This window comes from Myodes glareolus, chromosome 2 (assembly GCF_982192425.1).
Source record: "Myodes glareolus chromosome 2, mMyoGla1.1, whole genome shotgun sequence".
In the NCBI taxonomy this organism is placed as follows: domain Eukaryota; kingdom Metazoa; phylum Chordata; class Mammalia; order Rodentia; family Cricetidae; genus Myodes; species Myodes glareolus.
Window position 1 is genome coordinate 44,111,387 of NC_142027.1, and position 18,144 is coordinate 44,129,530.

General features: G+C 46.3%; 1 protein-coding gene across 1 annotated transcript; it reads left to right on the forward strand.

Annotated features, from left to right (window-relative positions):
- Nucleotides 1-868: 868 nt before the first annotated feature.
- Nucleotides 869-17,640, forward strand: LOC125413088 (uncharacterized). Its single transcript, XM_087897796.1, has 10 exons — nucleotides 869-2,832; nucleotides 3,389-3,609; nucleotides 4,027-4,177; nucleotides 4,347-4,510; nucleotides 6,390-6,516; nucleotides 13,165-13,308; nucleotides 13,445-13,538; nucleotides 14,070-14,224; nucleotides 16,565-16,670; nucleotides 16,898-17,640. The coding sequence occupies exon 1, from the start codon at nucleotides 869-871 to the stop codon at nucleotides 1,538-1,540; it is 672 nt and encodes a 223-aa protein (XP_087753922.1). The 3' UTR covers nucleotides 1,541-2,832; nucleotides 3,389-3,609; nucleotides 4,027-4,177; nucleotides 4,347-4,510; nucleotides 6,390-6,516; nucleotides 13,165-13,308; nucleotides 13,445-13,538; nucleotides 14,070-14,224; nucleotides 16,565-16,670; nucleotides 16,898-17,640.
- The last annotated feature ends 504 nt before the right edge of the window (nucleotides 17,641-18,144 follow it).

The window sequence follows — 18,144 nt, forward strand, 5'->3', positions numbered from 1 at the left end:
AGTGCTTGGTGTATAATGAGAGTCCATAAATTCACAGTAACATTCTTACGAAGAATGTCTGAAATCACTAGGAGTTGGCTAGATTTCTGCACCTCCGCCGCCAGCCGGCCTTTTAGGGGAAGGAGCACTTGACGAGTGCTATCTGTCTCTTGTTGAAGCTCCTCACTGACTCTATCCAGCGCCTGAGCCCTTAAATCTCTGTCTGCTTATCCGAGCTGAAGCGCCACTTCCCAACTCTTCGCTGTCTCTTACACTCTCATCCTGAGCTATACCCGCAAAGGATGCCTTGCGACGTCAGGCTGTAGTCCGACCTTTGCTAAATTGATGTTGTCTTTGGGTAGTCGTGTCTCTGGTTCTCATTTTTTCATCACAAAGTTAAAAAGCCATACTAAACCAAATTTCAGGCTCTACTCCAGGTTGGTTCTCACACAAATCCCAATACTAGCAGCTGGTGACCCTAGCCCAAAATCTCCTCAAAAGCCTGAACCACAGTCTCTAGCAGTAGGTAAGGAATTAAGGTAAACCGGAACTCCCAGTCTCCATAGCAAACACCTGATCTTCTCAGATTACCCATCCTCTCGGCCTTCTTGGATCTTCTTCCGGGTCACAGCCCAACACACACTTATCCGCCATGCCTCTCCTCCCTAGAATTCCTTGGTTCCGTCTTTGGGGAAGCGGATGGTTTTAGGACGTCGGTGTCTGCCATCGAGATGCGACAGGCTGCAGACAAGGCGTGGCTGGTCGCCATGGTAACGGCCGGTGCGCAGTTCCGATAGGCCGACGTCTCAGTCCCGCCTTCCGACTCACGGAGAGCGGTTGTGCTTGAGGGGCGCGCGGCGAAACCGCTGAGTTTGGGATTCCCGAGCTGATGCGGCTTAGGTCGGGCGCGGGGCGGCCGGCGTTGCCGGTGGCGCCCACTGCAGGTGAGTGTGGTCGGCAGGCTTCACGGGGAGCTCCGTATCGGCCCCGCCGCAGACCGCTGGTCGGAGGACACCGAGCAGCGGCGCCCAGCCGGCCGCCCCGGCCCTCGGGGCTCCGCCGCCGTCACCTGCGCAGCCTAGGTGACCGTCCGGTGCCCGCTCGGTACCCGCCGCCGTACGCGGCCCGAGAGCACAGACACCCGGGCGGACGACAGGGTCGTGTCTCCCCGGGGGAGCCCCGGAGGCGGGCGAGCCGTCCAGTCCTGCGTGCACTGCCCCGTGTCCGACCGGCCGGTGGCAGCCAGCCTGGGCACGCAGCCGAGGACGCGAGGCAGGAGCCTGCTCCAGCCCTGAACTCGAGCCCCGAACATACTTTGTGCTCCGCGGGGGCGGCGGGACTCAGACTAGGCAAAGGGCGACGCTGTTGCCACAGTCGGAGGCCCAGAGGGATCCTGCTGGTGCTAATGGGCTGGGAAGATGAGGAGGGAGAGTTGATCCAGGAGTCAGAGGTGTACGCAAGAAAAGGAACTTCGAAGGGAGTTTTGGAGGAAAAAACCTGGGGGTTGGCTGTGTGGGGGTGTGTTTGTCGCTCCCCTGCAGGAATGCTAACTGGAGGGTGAGCCCTAGGCGACTGGAGAAAGTATTTGCCTGGTTTATTTAAAGCGCTGCAGTTGATCTGTGAAGAGAGAACCGTTTTGAGGCTGGGACAGATATTTGAAATCATGGATAATAAACACGTTCACGTTGGGAGATAGTTGGAAGTTCTCTTAGCACACACAAGACGACTTTCCAGATTTGAGCACAGTGACAGCAGAAGAGTTTCTAACAGTGGAGAGTCCTTTCCAGAACACGAGTTCGTAAGGTTTGGATGGTCGGAATGGTTGTAAAGGGTCAGGTTCCGGAAATGTTCTGTTAGAAAAAGTGAGACGGTTTGGAATAGGTAGGGAGAAAAATGGAAAATAACTCACAAGTTTCAGGGGCTGAAGGTATACCCGAATGGTAGACCTCTTGCCTCCAGGAGGCCCAGCTTGAAGCGATGTGTATTCATAACACTGCTTTTACTTCCTTGATCCTGGATCAAGATGGCTGGGAGTGTGGACTAGTGGCAGAGTGTCTACTTAGCATGCACGGGCCCTGAATCCTCAGCACAGGGGCTTTGGGGGTGCTTTTCTGAGCGCAGCCTTTGTTTTATGGGTTTGATTCTCTGTTTACCGATTTCTGCTCTGGGCTTTATCTCCTTTTCTCTGCTTATGTTGCCTTTTCTTTTTTTAATTCTGTGCGGAACAAGCGTAGGGCACTGATTTCAGTCATTTACTACTATAAATTTTTATACTCCTTATTGAATAGTGACTCTCCACTGACACCACATGGTTTGTCAGGAAAACTGCATGAAAGAACGGAGTTCAGGGGACACATGAAAAGGGAAATTTTGTTGAGTCTTGGGGTTTCATCGAAAATCAGAAAAGGATCAGTCTGGGAGAAGGAAAACTTAAGATTTTTGTTCATCAATGAAAAAAATAAGGCGTTAAAGACAGTCCTTAAGATATCCTCGACAATATCGCCCTTGTATTTAAAGATTGTGTTCTTGAATTTTATTATTCAAACTGATCCTAGTGATGGTACTTACAATATGGCACCCGAGCAGAACAGGGTGTGGCTACACCATACACACAGCTGACTGCACACCAAATCCAGTGACAGTCCCTTCTCTCACACAGATGATATGGGTCTAGCTGCACCTGTCTGCTTACTTACTCTCCAGCAGCCTGTATCTGTTTTTACTGATTGTTGCATTTTCTTTTCTATTTCACTCGCAGAGATGCTGAGCAGATTATCAGGATCATCAGATGTTGTTTTACGTGAATTATCAGGATATAATGCTGAACAGAACATGAAAGCTCTCTTAGAAGCTGTGAGTAACTTTGTCGAGATCCAGAGTAACAAGACCTCCATGTGTGTTCTTCTGAGGAGCACACCTTAGGCTAGAGGGATGTGAGCAGCCGCCCTCATGCAAAGTAGAAGTGATGTTTAAGGAAACCACTGCCACGCTGTGCTAAGGACTGTTAGTCCGAGAGCTGTGGGGACAGAAACCAAGTGTAGATGAGCCGGGAAAGGTGGGTCTCTGTTGTCTACTTAGCCAGCTTAGTACCAAACTGTCATAAGACATTGTTAACATACTCTTCCTCCTCTCCTTCCACCTCCCTCTCCTCCCCTTTCTCCTCCTTAGGGACATAGCTCCTGTTCCATGGGAAAAGTGTAAAGAGTAAATGAGTCAGGAGCACCATTTTTGTTTGAAAACTTCTGTGTATTTCTATAAATCTGCCTGCTTTTCTTGTAGTTTGCATTGTATTCAAAAGAAATCCATTAATTTTTTCAAAGACAAGCGGCAAGCCAAATACTAAAGGGTTTTTGTTTTGTTTTAATTTTCGAATAACTTATCTTAATTTAATTTGTTTTATTTGAGACAGGGTCTCAAGTATCCCAGGCTGGCCTCCAACTTGCTCTGTCACTAGCCAAAGATGACCTTGGACTCCTGATCTCTCAGCCTTTGTCTTCTGAGTGTTGGGTTGATGCCAGTTGATGCAGGACCGGGACCTGAAGCCAGGCCTTGTGCATGCACGTTCTTCGCTCTACCAGCTAAGCCACATCTCCAGCCCTCGGCTCAGCTCTAATTTTACAATTTTACAATGTAATCCTTGCCTCCCTTTATATTCCTCTTGGATAAAATTAGGATAATAAAAGTTCTGGGACTGGAGAGATGACTCAGCAGTTAAGAGCACTAGCTGCTCTTCCAAAGACCCTTAGTTTTCAATTTCCAGCAACCACATGGTAGCTCTCATCTCTAATAGGCTCTGGTGCCCTCTTCTGGCCTGCAGGTGTACATACACAGTACTCATCTATAAGCTAGAAATACATCAAGTTTTAGAACAAATACTCTAAGTTAGACAGAATATTATTTTGTAATGGCAAGGATGACTGCTGTGGGATTAGTTAGGGCTCAGTTTCAAAAGAGAGGCCAGTGATTGAGGTGAGGATATAGCAGTCCCTGTGGGGAGTTACTGCCTTTCCCCTATGCATTGTTTTTATTGTTTTGCCCAAATCCCAGGAATTACACCAGGAATCTGGCATGGAATTGAATAGTAGCATGCAAGATGATGTTCTGGAACACCTGGCTGAAGCAGAGAAGTTGGGGTGGAGCTAAAGACATCATTAGCCAGAAGGACGCTCAGCTCCAGCAGAAGGACAAAGCTCTGCAGGTATTGTCCTTCGCTCATTCGCTGAGCATTTGATAAAGACGGGTCATCCGCTTAGAGCGTTAGACTTGCTTCTTATTCCTGAGTGCTGTAACGCGCTGCCTGCCGCGAGTAAGCTGTGTGCTAGGTAAACAGTGAGCACAAGTTTATTGTCTTCATTGCTCTACGGCAGGAGGAGCGTAAAGCTGCTGATAAAAAAAAATAAATAAATAAATAAAACTTAATGCAAAAGCAAAACTGACTTCTTTGAACAAACACCTCGAAGAAATGAAGGCACCAAGAGGGGCTGCTTCGCCTAGGCCTAAGGAACCTCAGGCAGAGGAGCTGCTCTCCAAGGTATGGGAACTGGATAGAGACTCGGTGTCCTCTGAGCCAGGAACCCTACCACAGCACATCTTCAGTGGTGAGATGGTACAGCAGTGGTGAGATGGTACAGCAGAAGTGCTGCCCTTCCCTCCGAGCCTGTGGTTTGCTTGGACCGAAGGCCACACTGGGAGAGCAGAGGCATACGGAAATGTGGACCCGAGTTGGCAGTTGTTACCCAGACTTCCAGTGAGACTCTCAAAGGCTGACAGGAAGAAATGAGCCCTGGAGCGAGATAGAGAGGAGAACATATCCTTTGTGGATGAGTTTGATTATTGGCTAGAACATTAAAATCTGTGGTCTCTAAGGTTTTTTCCCCAGCTCTGAAATCCTTTTATTGCTTAACTAATAAAGAATATTCTCTGTTTCTGTAAGTGAATAATGGTGCATTAATGTTTTATAACTATGAGCTGAGTTGCCTGGCTTACCCTGGTATCCTATAAGGAGGCCGGCAAGGTTTATGGTTGCTGCCACAGAGCAGCGTCTAGTCCGGATGCAGAGAGACTAAAGCAAGCTGTCTTTAGAGGGGTGTGGTGTTGTTCCAGGTGTCCTCTTGGCCTTTCTGTTCGGAGCCACACTTGGGTCTCTATGTAGAGAACAGGGACTGCCAGGTTTGGGAGGCGTGTGTGCAGATTACACTGGTGCTGTTGTGTGTGCAGATTACACTGGTGCTGTTGTGTGTGCAGATTACACTGGTGCTGTTGTGTGTGCAGATTACACTGGTGCTGTTGTGTGTGCAGATTACACTGGTGCTGTTGTGCCACTGTAGCTCACAGCGATTGTAAGTCAGCCTCGACTTCCCCCTGCTCCCTTGAGGGCACTTGTTACCTCCCAGTGTCCTGCTTAGCCTTGCCTTTCAGGGACATTGCTGTTCCTTGTCTGCCCTGGGAATGTGGCTCAGTAGAAGAGCATCTATGCAGTGTGTCTGAGGTCCTAGGCTTAGTCCCTTGTACTGCAGGGGCACAAGGAGGGGAATCAAATAGGGTTGTTTAGCATCTCAAAGTTGGTTTTAAAAGCAAGTAATTTCTTTGTTTGAATTATTTTCCTTCTCTATGGTTCCTATGGCAACTCTTGTCCCCTGGCTGTGGTGGCAGGCACTAACCTTTGCCTTTTCATGTTGATTCTTTCAGACTTCCCTTGAGTCGTGTTGTTAGATTTTTTTATTTATCCAATTTATTCTCTGTATTTCACTCTAGCTTACTACTTTGCCCTCAGGCCTTAACCATGCCAGCATCTTATACATCATTTCCTTTCTGTGTTCAATAAATGATGTCCAGCAGTCCCAGTCCACTCCAGCTGTCAGTCAGAGCAGCCCTGTAACCATGGTGTGCCATGGTGTGCTTAGTGCAGCGTGCATGTGTGCATGTGTGTGGCAGGGGGCATGGACGGACAGTGACAGACAGAGAAGGGTATCAGAGACAAGAAGAGGGTGTGTCAGATCCCTTGAAGCTGGAGTAACAGGTGTTTGTGGGTTCTAAGATCCAAACCCTAGTCGCCGTGGTTGTAGAACAAGCGTTCTTAAACTCAGCTATCTTCCCAGCCTCAAATTCATCCCCTTGTGTTAGTTTTTTTCTTGATTCTGTTGTTGTTGTTTGATTTTGCTGTTGTGGTTGGTTGATTGGTTTTTATTGTTTGTTTAATACAGGGCCTTTCTATGTAGTTCTGACTGTTCTGGGACTAAACCAAGATGGCTTCTAACTAAGAAAGATCCTCCTGCTTCTGGCTCCTGAGTGCTTCTATCACTTTAATGAAGCTGTAATTAAATATCTCTAAAAGGCAAATAGTGTAAAAGATAAAATAAATATTAATTATAACTCTGAAGTAAGTGACTTCAATCTATTGCAATTTTCAGCATGATAAGAATGAAACTTCAGAAGAAATGAAAGTAGAAGAGATAAACGTGAACTCCAGGAGAAGGAGAATTAATTAGCCATTTGCAAGCCCAGCTTCACCAGGCACAGTCAGAACAAGCCTTGAAGGTAGGAGTGAGTCACCTCGTTATTATTAGTTTAACAAATCACCACCAGCCAATGGGAATCATGGTAAAAGCCTCTTTCTAGACAATCAGAGCTATCTCCCATCAGTCACCTTTCCCTGCCTGCCCCTCCGTCTTTTCCTTACTTCCGTGTCTACTCATTTATTAGAGTTTGCATGTGTGTGTGGCATTCTCGGTTGGCATTTGCACATACTTAGTATATGCTTTCATACATAGATCATGTGTTCTCAGAAACTCTTGAATTACATGATTCACAGCATTTGGTCAGCTCCGATGCTTTCATTTTCTTCCTTGCAGGTTCTCTCTCTCTTTTTTTTTTTTTTTTCCAATTTTGATTAATAGTTTTTAGATTTATCCTTTTTATTATTTAACTCAAGGCATTCTGTTTTGTGTTTGCCTTTCTCTTCTGAAATGAGTTTTCTTTTATATCAACCTAATGAATTTTATTACTTTTTAAAACTTTTCTAATTCTAATTTTCCTTTCATATCCTGTACATTTTTCTTAAAGATGTTTAACTCTGAAATAAGTTATAATGTCTTTCAGCATATTATTCTGCTCCTTATTCTTCAGAATTTTTGTTGTTGTTTTTGAGGCAAGATCTCACGTTGTATCCCAGTTTTACCTTGAACTTGTGGCAGTCCTCCTATCTCAGCCTCTTGAGTGCTGGAATTATAGGCATGAGCCACCATGCCTGACTTTTTAATGATATTATGTAATTGTTCATTCATTTTCTGTGTGAATTTTTTGCTTACATGTATGTATATGCACTACATACTCACCAGATGTCAGACGAGGACATCAGATCCCCTGGGAACTGGACTTAGATAGCTGTGGGTGTTGGGACCGAACCTGGATCCTTTCACAAGAGCAGCAGGTGCTAGTCGCCACCGGACCTTTGCTAAGCCTCTGTCTATACAGATCGCACATGGGAATCTTTCCTGTGGATGGCCTGCATTTACCCATGATGAAAGAATGGGAAGTGTTGCTTCTCTTCCAATGCTGGCTGCCATCTATTCCTACAAATACTTCTTGGTTACCTTGGATTTTTTGCTATTACACAGTACTATCAGATGTAGCTCTATTGCTGTCTCCTTTTTATTTTACAGTCTCAAATGCCAAGAAAATCCTGATTTTCATGGTTTGCCCTTAACTTATTAGTCCAAGGTTTGTAGGATAGCTTCCTACATATTGTTAATATTGTCCATGTTTTTCTGCTTACTGTCTAATCGGTCTGTCTCTTTGCTATGATAGCTTTCAAAGGAATTGAAAAACATATTGCTATTGCTTCTTTCTTCTTCTGAAAAAATTTGCCAATTCAATGATACTTTAAAAATTAGCATATGAAATTCTTTTTTGTGTTAAAGTGGAAATTCAAAGGAAATATGGTAGGTATTCAAGGCAAATGAGAAAGTCAAAAGAACAAAGAATGCCAACCCCATTGCTTAAGTAAATACTTTCCCCCTTCAGTTGGATAAGAGTTTGGCAGAGATGGAGGAGTTTGTCCTAATGGAGCAGCAGCTTCAAGAAAAGGAAGAACTCATTAGCACTTTGCGAACTCAGCTCAGCCAGATACAGGCAGAGCAAACTGCACAGGCAGGATGATGGCGCCTCCATTAGGATAAAATCCATGGGGTCCAGAATGGTGCAGATGGCAAGTCAATCCCAGCAGTCACTTGAAAAGCTTGGTGGATGAAAGTATGGTAGCTCGGATATTAAAGCCAAGCTAGGAAGGTGTGGTAGAAGAAGCTAGAAGTGTGGTAAGTGGTTCATATCTTAATAGGGAACACCGGAACCCCTCAAAAAATGCCATTTATGTTGGTCAACTTGCCATAGCTTTATGATGACTGTTTTTATTTCTTAGGTCCAGATACTCCATTTTAATAGCACACAGAGATTCTGTATTTTAGGAATGGGCCCATGGCCAAACTCAAAGGAAACAGATAGATTAAAGAAAAGAAATAAAATTATTAGCTCCACCACAACCATCTGTAATGAGGTCTGCTGCCCTCTTCTGGCCTGCAGACATACACACAGACAGAATATTGTATACATAATAAATAAATAAATAAATAAATAAATTATTAGCTCCATTCTTTTCTGATTAAAATCTTGTTAGGAAGATACATTTTAACCTTCAAGTTACTTAATGAACATAGAATAAAGAAGTGGAGAGGGTATGAAACCCCTTTGTAATATGAAGAGCCGGGCCTGCTTGTTGGGGTTTTTGTCCTGCCCGGCCCCCTAGCTGTTTAGTCCCAGAGAAAAATCACACACAGATCTCTGTAAGTTATAATGCTGATTGGCCCGTTAGGTCAGGCTACTTATTAGCTAACTCTCACATCTTGATTAACCCATTTTTCTTATCTATTTTAGCCATGTGGCTCAGTACCTTTTTCAGTGGGGCAGCTCACATCCTGCTGCCTCGGTGATCTGGGCAGGAGTGGGAAGAATCAACTTCCTCCTCCCCAGAATTCTCCTCCTCTCCTCGCATCATTTCCACTTCCTGTCTGGTTTTCCTGCCTACACCTCCTGCCTGGCCAATCAGCGTTTACTTAAAATATGATTGACAGAATACAGACAATTCTCCCACACCACCCCTTGCTAATGACTCTAGTGCACAGCATTCTTCTTCATGGTCATTCTGAAGCCAGAGCCAGCCTGTTTGTGCCAGCTCCCTCAACTCTGTTTTTCTCAGTTTCCCATAGTTCTCCTTCGAGGATGCTTTTGTACTATGCCACATTTTCATCCCTGGTGGTCTTTGCACACAACACGCAACTGATCTTAGCCATAAGACATATTGATAACAGAGGTGTCTTCCGTGTAGGAATGGCCGACAGTTGGGCACACAGAATTATAAACCTAGAAATTGATAATCTTATCCTATTAGCTTCTGTTAGAGCTTTCGTTCTTCATATATAGGAAGTGTAGGATAGGAAAATGTTACACAATTTTTATTCTTTTAAGTTGCTTAAAACAAAGGCAACCAAAGCATATGAATATGGTAACAGGTCCACTGTGGAGCAAGCCACTCCAAACAAAATACCAATGGCCAAGTGTGGTAACACAAGCCATTGCCCTAGCATGCAGAAGACTGAGATGTACAGATCATGGGTTTGGCACCGGTGTTGGCTACATGGCAAGTTCCAGGCTAGCCCAGGCTACACAGGGAGACCTATCTCAAAAAATAAAATTGATAAAAGTAGCATCAGCTTTAAAGTATTTTGTGAACATGGTAGTTATAGAAGCTTATACAAAAAAAGAGGGGATTTAAACAGAAACCTAAGAGCTAGGTAACACTCTAGACAATCCATGTTCTTGTGGGGGAGACAGAGAAGATCCCTGAGAGCTAGGTAACACTCTAGACAAGCCGCGTTCTTGTGGGGAGGACAGAGAAGATCCCTGAGAGCTAGGTAACACTCTATACAAGCTGCGTTCGTGTGGGGAAGAGTTGAGAAAGACAGAGAAGAAGAATGCATTAAAGGGAACGGCCTGCAGGAATGACAGCTGGACATGGCTTTCTGCAGAGGTGGTGTGCCCTTGAAAACACAAACAGTTCTTTAGTCAAAGCAGTTCTGAAAACCACACAAGTGGTCATGTGTGTGACTAGTGTGTTTACCACACATAGAAGGTACTCATTAGATAATAAATTCAACCATCACTAGAATGTCAGAGACTCCATTGACTTTGGATCCAAATGAATTGATGAACTAAATGACTTAGTTTTGTTTGGTGGGGAATGGTCTCCTCTCACCGACCTATTACAGAGGTTCTGACCTTTGTAGCTCTGTGGCTTTTAAGACCCAGTGAACACCTTCTAGTCACACCTCAGTTCTTGTTCCTCTCTAAATGCTGGTCCGGGGCTCTGCTGAGGCTTCTCCTCCTATGACAGCATTTTAAACGGAAACAGCTATTTACAGATGATGAAATAAATTATTTTGGTAGATGATAACAGCTGAAAATTTTAAACATTTTATTGAAATAAAATGTAATTGGTTGTTTCTTACTCTTTGTATGCTTAGCTGTCTTGGGGGCCCACAATCCAGCTCCCAAATAAATACAAATAATACCTCATTATTACTATAAAAGCCCAACCTTGTCTTGACTTGTTTCTATCCAGCTTTCTTTAACTGAAATTATTCTGACTACCTTTGCCTCTGGGCCTTTTCCTTGTCTTACTTCTGTCTAAGTACTTTCACTCTTACTTTGTGTCTTGCTGGGTAGCTGGGGGGCTGGCCTCTGCCATCCTCCTCTCCTTATTCTCTCTTGCTCCTCCCTCCAGATTTCTCCTTCTATATATTCTCTCTGCCTGCCAGCCCCGTCTGTCCTTTCTTCTGCCTTGCTACTGGCCATTCAACGCTTTATTAGACCATCAGGTGTTTTAGACAGGCCAAGAATCACAGTTTCCCGGAGTTAAACAAATGCAACATAAACAAAAGTAACACACCTTAAAGTAATATTCTACAACAGTTAACATAAAAGTAACAGATCATTGGCACAGCAGGCTATATGTTCACAAAGACATGTGTAATAAGCGGTCAAGATAGAAAACCAGATGTCTCACCCCTCCACAAGTCCACCATTCCTCTTCCAATCACGGCCACCTACCTTAGAACTATGTGGAGCCATTTGAAGTCTAAACATACTGCTATAGGCATTGTCACTCTGGATAAGAAATCGTTCTCTTTAGAATCTGGCTGTGAGGAAGGCACCTCCCTAGCCTTGCCCATCCGCTAGTTAACAAGTAACTGTCATTAGCCTGCTGAGAGTCTGGCCAGATGGTAGGCACTAAGGACACACATAAAACCTTAAGTCACGTGAGCTTAGTCTCACTCCCCATAGGTCCCAGCTTCTCACGATGAAGTTGAGGGGCCATCACCCGTGTTTCTCTCTAACCCTGTCTGCCCTCGCTCCTTTGCTGAATGCTAAGGTGTTCTACACAGTTCTGCTGGCTTAGCTCGGTGTCTCTGTGCAGTGTAGGAATGTGTTAGAAACCTTAAACGTGACTAATGGTATAGTGTTAGTCTAGCTTTAGTGGACTGAATTCAGTTAGCCTGTGAGTAGAGGGAGAAACTGAGGAGCCTAAGTAGTTTGTGCACTGCACCCTCTGTAGTGGCAGCTTCACAGCAGCGGTTCCTATGAGCAGTGGGTGCTCCAGTGAGACTCCATGTACACTGAGAGGACCCTGCCCCTGGATCCTATGCCTGCTCCTAAACCCCAGAAACTTAGACAGAACGCAGGCATCCAAGATGGGTTACGAGTGGCTGATTAGTGATTTGTCTTTGTAGTTCATAAGCCTTCACTTCCAGCAAGTTTATGGATCTGCCATCTGTTTCTAGATTTGCTAGAGACAAAATGAGAAGACAAATTTAAACACTGGGGAGATTTGTTTCATTTGTGTTTGCTTGTGTTTGGTGTGCCCTGGGCTGTTTATTCCAGCTAGGAATGCTTTTCCTGTGGTGGGAGAGCATGGTGTTAGTCCTCACCCTGGAGTTCCGATTATACTCGGCCCGCCACCCTCAAATAAGTTTAGTTTCTTCTTTCAATGAAGGTGCTATTTGTCCAAATGTTTTGTAAACTGAAACTTGATCTTCAGAGTGACAACCACACAGAGAGTCATCTGGAGCCGTGTTCAGTTACAGAGCACATTGTGATCCTGTGTGCTATCTGTGTGCATCCAATGCGGCTTCCCAGATGTCTCTAGAAAACTGTTTTCTCTGCAGCATTGATGAACTTTCTTACACAAACATGTAGAAAGGAATCCTCAAGAGAACACAAGACTCTCAGCCAAATCCAGCCATTCTCTGTGGTGGGCACTCAGGAGGACATCTCCATGACCAATGTATCTGGGTGTTAATCATGACTAAAGTTTAAACTCACAGTCCACAAGTGAGGAATCCCAGTTCTGATTCCAGAGGAGTCCAGTCCCAGTCAGCTGGTAGAAGCCACAGCAGCTAAATGTTTTCACTCATCGTACACAGGTTTTCTGGTTTAGAAACCAGCGGGTAGATTGCTTTGCCAGGTAGTGGGCACCCTGACCCTGAACTTATGCAGGGACAGATCTGACCGTGGTCTGTCCCTCGGGACCTAGAGGAAAGGTTGGCGTTGGACTGTACTGTTTCCACTTGGTGAGCATCTGGGCTCCCACTTCCGCTTCTCAAGTACACATAGACACGTATGACTTCTGTCTGCTCTCTTGGAAACACGTCCACCCAGTAATACCATTACACACATTTTTAGGTGTGGGCTTGCTCTCTGTCTATACTGAGTTCTAGAACTTGTTATTCATTAGTAATTTAAGCATGGACCCAACCTTCTGCCCTCTGCTTACATTCCTGGAATAGCCTGTTCTACTGGAATTTTTGTTAGGTGGTTCTGTTTAATCGTTGTTCAGTTCATAGACCTTAAAACCAGTAAAAATAAACCAGTTTCCTGCTATTCTTCCAGAATTAGTTTCCTTTCGTGGCTGAAACACTTAGGTATTTTTCCCTTTGAAGAAGCAGACCCCGGTAGGACTCTAAGGTGGGTTCTGCGCTGCAAATCAGGTAGGTCCTGCAAGTTCAGGCCAGGTGCCTAAGCACCGCCTCCTGTGATGTGGTCCTGAGGTGGCACTTGTCCTCTCCCCTGCTGCAGCTCTCTCAGCTGCTGGAGGAGGAGAAGACCCTCTCCATCCAGCTCAGCGACACCAGCCAGAGTCTCTGCGAGAGCCAGCACCACGCCAGTGACCTCTCCAAACACTGCGCTGTCCTAGAGAAGCAGGTGCAGGAACTGCAGGTGGTAAGGCAGCGGCGGGAAGTGCTCAGAGTGATAGCTAGGGGCTGTCGCTTCCCTACACAGTGGAAGGCTCTCAGTTTGCACACACACGGTGTCTGATGAACTTCCATCACAACTGCTCCACTGTTGTTTTTTCTAGGGGCCACCAAATGTAGCTATTCCAGGAGCGCCCCAGGAAATGAATGGAAAGAGAAAGAGGGATCCAGAGTCACCACAGGGGAGCCACAGCCAAGGTAGAGGAGCAGGATTCGCCCTCCATCATACACTGTGTGCAAAGAAATTGGGTGGTAGACAAGAGAGGGTGGTGGGTGAATATGATAAAAATATACCTACGTGTATGGAAACATCATAATGAAACCTATTGTTGTGTATGTTTCACAATGGCCAGTGTAGGCTATTTTTACAAAATTGGGTTGTAATCTTGATGGAGTAGAGTTCACCATATGCTCTTAGTGTAGCCTAGTATCTGACTAGTGTCACAGAGTGATGTAAAGGTTGAATGCAACAGTACCTAACAGATGTGCAAGAAGTGCACAGTGCTTGTCACACAAGTGCACACACGCAGCCCTACAAATGCTGGAATTGCAGCTGCTCTGATGGGCTCGCATCTCCCCGTAGGGATTTTCTGCATTAATTGTTCTGCAGCTGCACTTCTATGTTAGTTTAGTTTTCCCGTTTGGGGAAATGCCTCCAGCCTTGTGACGATGTATTCAAGATTGTGTCCTACATCCAGGGAAGCCCCTTGCCTGCCTTTCACCCTCCAGCTTGTCTGAAGCCCAGCAGCAGCTCTGCAGCATGAAACAAGAAGTGAGTGAGTTAAAGAAGCTGCTAGAAGAAGAGCGAGGTCAAAGATCACCAAGAAGCAGGGTACCTGTGGAGCTTCAGAAGCCTGTGCTTTCCAGGACAGTAGCTCATAGGGGTTAGTATTATATTTCCCATCCATATTACACGAGGAAGCTTATATAAGGTGTCTTACTTCATCCCAGCAGTAACCATGTGAGGTGCATGTTGGGGGCAGGGCGGCAGGGCAGAGGACAATGTTAGGTGTCCTGGTGTGACCCTTTCTAACACTGTCCCCTGAGACAGAGTCTCTCACTGAACCTGGCACCTGCCATTTTCCAGTGACCAGGGGTCGTTAGCCATCCTCCTGCCTCTGTCTTCTCCCTAGCCCTGGGGATTGCAGGTGCACACAATCAGGCCAGCTCTCTCATGGGTGCCAGGGGTGGGAATGCAGATCCTCCTGCTTGCAAAGCAAGCGCTCTTCCCCACTGAGCCATCTCCACGACCCCAGTGTCAGAGTCTTTAGAGAGCCAGATAAACGCATTCTCATCACCTGTCTGATACCCAGACTTTTGTTTGTTTGTTTTTGAGACAAGGTCTTTCTACACAGCTCTGGCTGGCCTGAAACTTGAGTTGTAGACCAGGCTGGCCTTGAAGTTACAGAAATCCACCTGCCTCTGCCTCCCAAGTGCTGTGATTAAAAGTGTATGCCACTGCATCTAGCTAGGCCATTGAAATTTTAAAGATTGTAACCTAAGGGAAAATAGAAGACCACTTAAGAAAGAGTGTGGCTTGATTTATTGGCAAATGCACTACCTAACCCTGAACTTCCCTTTGCCAATCACCAGCTTTTGCCCAGCTAGGAGGACATGGATGTGTGTGATACTGTGGGCACTCTACCCCAAGTGTGATTGGAAGGACACAGCTGTGTCCTGCTCATTACTTATTCCACATCAAGGAAACCGGAAGTCACTGTGTGTGAGAAGGTAGTGTGGCTACAAGTGTTCTGTTGCTGGGATCCCCGTTACATGGAAAGAAACACAGCAGACGCCTCCATGTGTTTAAGGGCAAGTCACTGTGTCTGTCATCTCTTCCCTCAGAATAAATGGCACTGGGGGTGTTTCTGCCTTCTTGCAATGCCTTCCCCAGGGAGCAGGTCTTAGCTGAGATTTCCTTCTTTCTCATCCAGCATATATACAGCTTTTTTTTCTCAACACTGTCTAGGTAGCCTTGAGGGTAGGCTCTATGGGAACACATTGCAGCATGTGCGGTGGCCTTGCAGAGACTTTCAGACCTATTTGTTCATGGCCATTTCTCTGCCACTTATGAGAAACCTGGTCCATGGAGGCTCGGGATCACTGGAGACAGCTTAGTCAGGATGACTCTGGAGCCTGTGTCTGGACCACAGTAACCTAAGGTTAGCCCCTCTCCACTTTCCTTCTGACTGAGAGCAGAATGGAGGCCAGGTGTTGGTGATGCACACCTTTAATCCCAGCACTTGGGAAGCAGAGTGAGGTGGATCTCTGTGAATTCAAGGCCAGTCTGGTCTACAGAGCAAGTTCCAGGACAGACTCCCTAGCTACAGAGAGAAACCCTGTCTCAAAAAACAAAACAACAACAACAACAAACCCAGAATGGAGAGCAGGGTGACTAAGTACGGCCCACCTGGACCAGGTCCAGATTAAGGCATTTCCTCTCTGCTGAAGAAGAGAGCTGCCCACAGAGAGGTATTCACTTGATGGAGACTCCCTGTGTGGGGAAGAAACATGAAGAGGAGAGGGGCTTTGCTTGCTCCCCACTCCAGTTAAAACTGTAGGCAAATGAGTGACGAGACACGCCTGGCCTGTTGTTCACAGGGGCCACTGAGTAATGGCAGCTTCTCCTTAAATGGAGAATTTCCAGAATGAAGTAACAAGCGCATCAGCAGACATCAGAGCAGAAGCTGCAGCGGCTGCAGTGGCTGCAGCTCAGCCCGTGCTAAGAGTCCTACAGAATGTCTTGAGTTCTTTTGCCTATTATAAATTGAAAAAACAATGTTGAGTGTGATGGTGCATGCCTGTAATCCCAGCCCTAAGAAGTAGAGCCAGGAGAATCATAAGTTCAAAGCCAGTCTGGACTCCATAGTAAGCCCCTTTCTCAAAAACAAACAAAAAACCAGGGTGGGGTGGAGAAGGAAGGGGAGAGAGAAATGAGTTTCTGAATGAAATGTGGTATAGAGGGGGAAGAACATGAGGCATAAAGACACGGGCACTGGGCTCTAGTTCCATTCATTGTTAGTCATGCTTCCACGGGTCAGACACTAACCAGTTTCCCAGCCGGAAGCCCCCAAGCCAGCATCCTAAATAGGCAGTTCCTTTACTACTGTGTGGCCTGGCCTATGGGAGAAATCTTTGCTGCCAGTCCCCTAGGCCACCTTCCCAGGCTGACTGGGAAGATTTTCATACATCAGACATTGTGTTATATCTTTGTCTCAACACAGGCTGGAGCAGAGTGAATGGGATTCGGCCCGGACTCCTATCATTGGTGCCTGTGGCTCTCAGGAGACGTCAGTGTTGATAGACATCCCGGGCAGCAGCTGCCGAAGGGTAAGAGGGAAGGACGCAGGGAGAGTTCTGTGGTGGGAATGGGCTGAGGTACGGAGATGGGCAGTGTTATTGGTGTCCAGCCACTGAGGAAACTTTCTCCCGGGATGCCCCTCCGCTGTGAGGATGGGATCACTTGGCTGAGATGCAGAATTACTGGTGAAGAGAAAGAGCCTTTATGTGGAGTTGACTTCCTCATTTTGTTGTTGTTGTTGTTTTGTTTGTTTCAGACCCAGAGTGGCGCTGGATGGAAGTGGGTTCTGCGTTCACTCTGCCATTCCTGGACCGGAGTGCCACTGCTTGCAACCATCTCTTCCTGACAGCTCACGTCCTCCTCATCCTGTGTTTCACAGGTCATCTATAAACCCGTCACTTGGCCGCAGCTCTCAGAACTTGTAGTTCCTTCATTTCTAATGCCAGAATTGTAGTTTTTAGAACAGCCTTCCCACTTCCAACCCATCTGCATCTCCTTGGCAAGTTCCCATTACAACAGAGGTGGCTGTGAGGACAGGTTAGAACGCAAGGCCTGGCTCATGCTGTTTCCTGGATGTCCCTCCCTAGGGGTCCTGAAGCCACTGGGGAGCCTGGAGCCGGGAGCCGGAGCATCACAACTTCTAGCCTCAAGAACCCCTGAGCTACAGCACACGGGTGTGACTTATTCTGTCTTCAAAGCCATTGTCACCCGCCTCTGCGAACAGGGCTAAGGCAATGGGAAGAGAAGACGAAACACCTGATCCAGACCTGAGAGCAGTGATCCCAAGTGACCCCACTGTGCCTGTCCCCCCTTGCTAACCGCCGGCTTTCTCATTGCGGCCATGATGTCTTCCCTTCTGTGCTCATCACCTGAAGAAGAGAGAGGACTCGCGACTCACTGATCAGCTCTATGTTCTATGGTGATTAAATTATAGTCACAACATCCCAAGGACTTTCCTGAACTATTGTAAAATAATAAAGTGTTATTTTCGGGAATGAAGATCTGTGTGAGGCTGTCTGTCGGTACAGTTGTTACGTACCTGTGTTTGCACTCTGCAGGGTGGAGGGTGGAGGGATGGTTCCCGGAGTACTAAGGTCCTGAAAATCCTCCCTTCTCACCGACCAGTCACAGAGGGCTGTGAGCATCCTTCCAGCCTCAGCTGCTGGAGCCAAAGGAGACAAGCTAGGGAAGAAATCCATCCCGAGACTGAATTAAAGGAGCAGCGTAGCCGGGGTGAAGTCCTGAAGCCTTGTGTATGGTTCTGAGAGAAGGCTGGAAAAGGTTAGGCGCTTGCCTGTAACTCCAGCACTCAGAAGGCTGAGACAGGAGATCATAAGTCCGGGTCAGACTTATGACTTATGACTTAGCTAGAAGATTTCCCCTGTCTACATTGTCTCTACTTTAAAATAGCTTTAACAGAACAAATGAAATGTCCCAAGTTTAGCGTCCATTTGGAAGGGACCTTAGAAGCTTTCTGTTCTCTTTCAGAAACTCTCTGTTCTG